Source organism: Grammomys surdaster, unplaced genomic scaffold (genome assembly GCF_004785775.1).
Source record: "Grammomys surdaster isolate TR1022 unplaced genomic scaffold, NIH_TR_1.0 125728, whole genome shotgun sequence".
Taxonomy (NCBI): domain Eukaryota; kingdom Metazoa; phylum Chordata; class Mammalia; order Rodentia; family Muridae; genus Grammomys; species Grammomys surdaster.
Genome location: NW_021620560.1, coordinates 1 through 2838, shown reverse-complemented (window position 1 = coordinate 2838; position 2838 = coordinate 1). Strand labels below are relative to the sequence as shown.

Below are 2838 nucleotides of genomic sequence, written 5' to 3'. Positions count from 1 at the left end.
ATCCCAGCACTTATTCAGGCCCATCTGATGGAGACGCTGGCAGACAGCACTGTTCTTCTTCTTCATCTTCTTGCCTGGGTGGCCGATTCCCTGTTCCACCACTTCCCACACTTGCAGGAAGATCCTGATTTCAAGGTCAGTCCAGGAGCAACAGGAAGGAACTACAGGGACAGAGAGGGACCAGAGGAGTATATTAGAAGTCATGCACATGTACATGCCACCTTTTGTTTCGATCCTTCCAACTGGAATATGTATAAAACCAGGAGACATCATCAGTGATGAGATGCCAGTAACCTTTCCAATAGGTGGAGGGATGTGACAATCCCAAGGGGGACACCCTGGAGAAATGGGATCACCAATGGAGAGGGAGGGTGTGCAGCAAGCATGGGGGTTACCATACCCATCATACAGAGGACATGAGAGAAGAAACAGAGAGAGCATGATCGTGGCACCCTCACGCTCCACAGAGGCACTATAAGTAATTGCCTCGTCTCTGGGTCAGAGTCAACTGACCCAGAACAAGTCCAAATTCCACTGCCGTGGGGTGAGAGTGGATGTCAGCCACACAGAGCAGGCTGCTATGTGAAGTAGAGGCCTATGGGAAAAGAAATTCCCTCAACTGTGTGCTCTGCTCTATGGCCAGCTGATGCTACACTCTGGGATCTGAAAGTCTTCTCTACACAAGAGACTCACCTGGGACATGGCCTCTCTGGGATCTCTGGCCCAAGATCCTATACAGGTTGCTTGCATAAGGAGAAAACAAGGGATCAGGCCGTTCACCCTCATTACAAAGGGTTTCGTGCAGGTCCATCATCTTCAGCATCAGGTCAAGGCAGCTCTTCCAGCTCTTCCTCAGACCTCGCTTATAGAGGCGCCCACAAAGAGACCGAACCTTCTTCTTCAATTTCTTGCCTGGATGCCCAATTTCATATTCAACAACTTCCCACTCTTGCAGGAAGATCCAGATTTCATTTTCAATCCATGGGCTATCGGGAGGAACTGCAAGGGACAGAAGGAAGTGACGAGGATATCAAAGGTCACACACCACTTCTGATGAGTATATCAAAGGGCACATACATGAACAGGTCAACTCTTCTCAGAGACTCTTGCTGCCCACTGATTGGGCAAAAATGGTTTCATTCAGTTATCAAGTGGTTTGGAAGACTGTCTTGCCAGCCCTGTCACACCAACTCCCCTGCTCTTAACAGCAACAAGTACACTCACTGGAAGAGCTTAGCTGTCTGCACTTTTAGGGAGGTTGTCTCAGAATACAGTGGGATCCACAGCATAAGTGCTACCAGGGAAGGTTGTACCTGCATAGACTCATAACCACAGCCACACCAGGGAGACACTCAGAGCCTATGGCTCTCCTGGGGAAGGACAGACATCAGGTAACACTGAGTGCCAGTCTATCTCTGCCACAGATGTCCACATCTGGGCTCTTACAGCTACTCACAGTAACAGAAGTAAGAAACACAAGAGCAGAGTTTAGGGTTTAGCAGGGATTTGACTCTGAATACCTGAGGACCTTTGGCCTTCCTGCCTCGAACTCCTTCTCCTACTGTTTTCTTGGCTGTTTCTCACACTTTGGACGTGGCTTGCATCTCTCTGTGCAAAAATGAACACATTAAACGTTAAAACAGGTTTCATGCTACAGGAATCCATGCCTCCTAGCTCTGAGTGGACTCAGGAAACAGCCTCCTGTTGCATTAGCTAAGCAATGGACCCTCACTTCCCCATCCACCAGTGCTGCTCCATCTCAACTAATGGCAAAGATTGACTGTGAAGTTAAACCATGGAAAATCTAGAGTGAACAGGGCAGGTGTCCTTGATCAAGTGGAAGGTAAGGAACAGCAGCACCTCTCCTTTGAGAAGCCCACAGACCATTTCCTCAGTTCACTTTCTCCCCAGTTTCTGTTGGGGGAGAAATCCCTTCTCAAATCTAATTAACTTCAGTTGTGCTTGAAACATCATAAGGTATCAGACAAACTGTGTGAAACTACACTTTTCCATCCTATATCACAATTCATGGGTTTCTAGCAGGTGGCCATAATGCCATTCACTCCTAAGAGGTAAAGGGGATGCTCAAAAGTTCAGCATGATATTGACTACATAGTTGGTGATGGGCTAGCCTTGGATAATAAAGATGATGGCTAAATATACTAAAAGCAAGAAACCCAAGGACAAAATAAATATGGTTCTTGAACCACTGCAGATTATAGAAATGGGTTCAAAGTCACCATAGTTAACCACATTTAGCCATATGTTGAGGCACAAATATCCCAGCTATCCTACAGAATACATGGGAGAATTCTCCCCAACCCACCTGCATTTTCTCTTCTGAGCTTCCTTGGCTGAACACAGTGAGGAAACTGGGGTTCACTGTGTGCAGGAGTTGAAAGGAGTCTGGAGTGTCCCGAGAGGTGTGCTTCCTTCGCTTTCACTTGTACAAGTGTGAGAATCCTGAGCTAATGTGAGCCTTTTTAAGCTCCTCAGTTTGATTGTATCTGATCAAATAGTCATGTCTATGGAGGGTGGGTCAGGAAGTGTGAACCTGGAGGCTGTAACCCAAACTCTCCTGCTGAATAAAGAACCAAGGTTATGATGAGGATAGCCTAGGCTACATAGGAAGGCCCCAGTGTCTGGGCTGAAAACTATCAAAGAAACAAAGTATCTCCAAGGACAATTAATCTAAGTGTATTTTGCGGGGCAGAGTTCATTTACATAGGTCCCGGCATTCTTCAGCTCACTAAAATGAAGACCAAACTCTGGAACACAATAAAGTGATCTGCCTGCCTCTGGCTCCCCCTCTGATGTACTGGGATCAAAAGTATGGCT

General features: G+C 46.9%; 1 protein-coding gene across 1 annotated transcript; it reads right to left on the bottom strand.

The window, feature by feature from the left end:
- Positions 1-10: 10 nt before the first annotated feature.
- LOC114639466 lies at positions 11-1665 on the bottom strand (the record flags this gene model as incomplete). The annotated part of the gene is made up of 4 exons (XM_028788210.1): positions 1521-1665; positions 694-999; positions 357-416; positions 11-161 (listed from the first exon to the last, which is right to left on the bottom strand). Coding segments are annotated over exons 1-4 (662 nt in total), but the record flags the coding sequence as incomplete, so codon positions are not given.
- Between the last annotated feature and the right edge of the window lie 1173 nt (positions 1666-2838).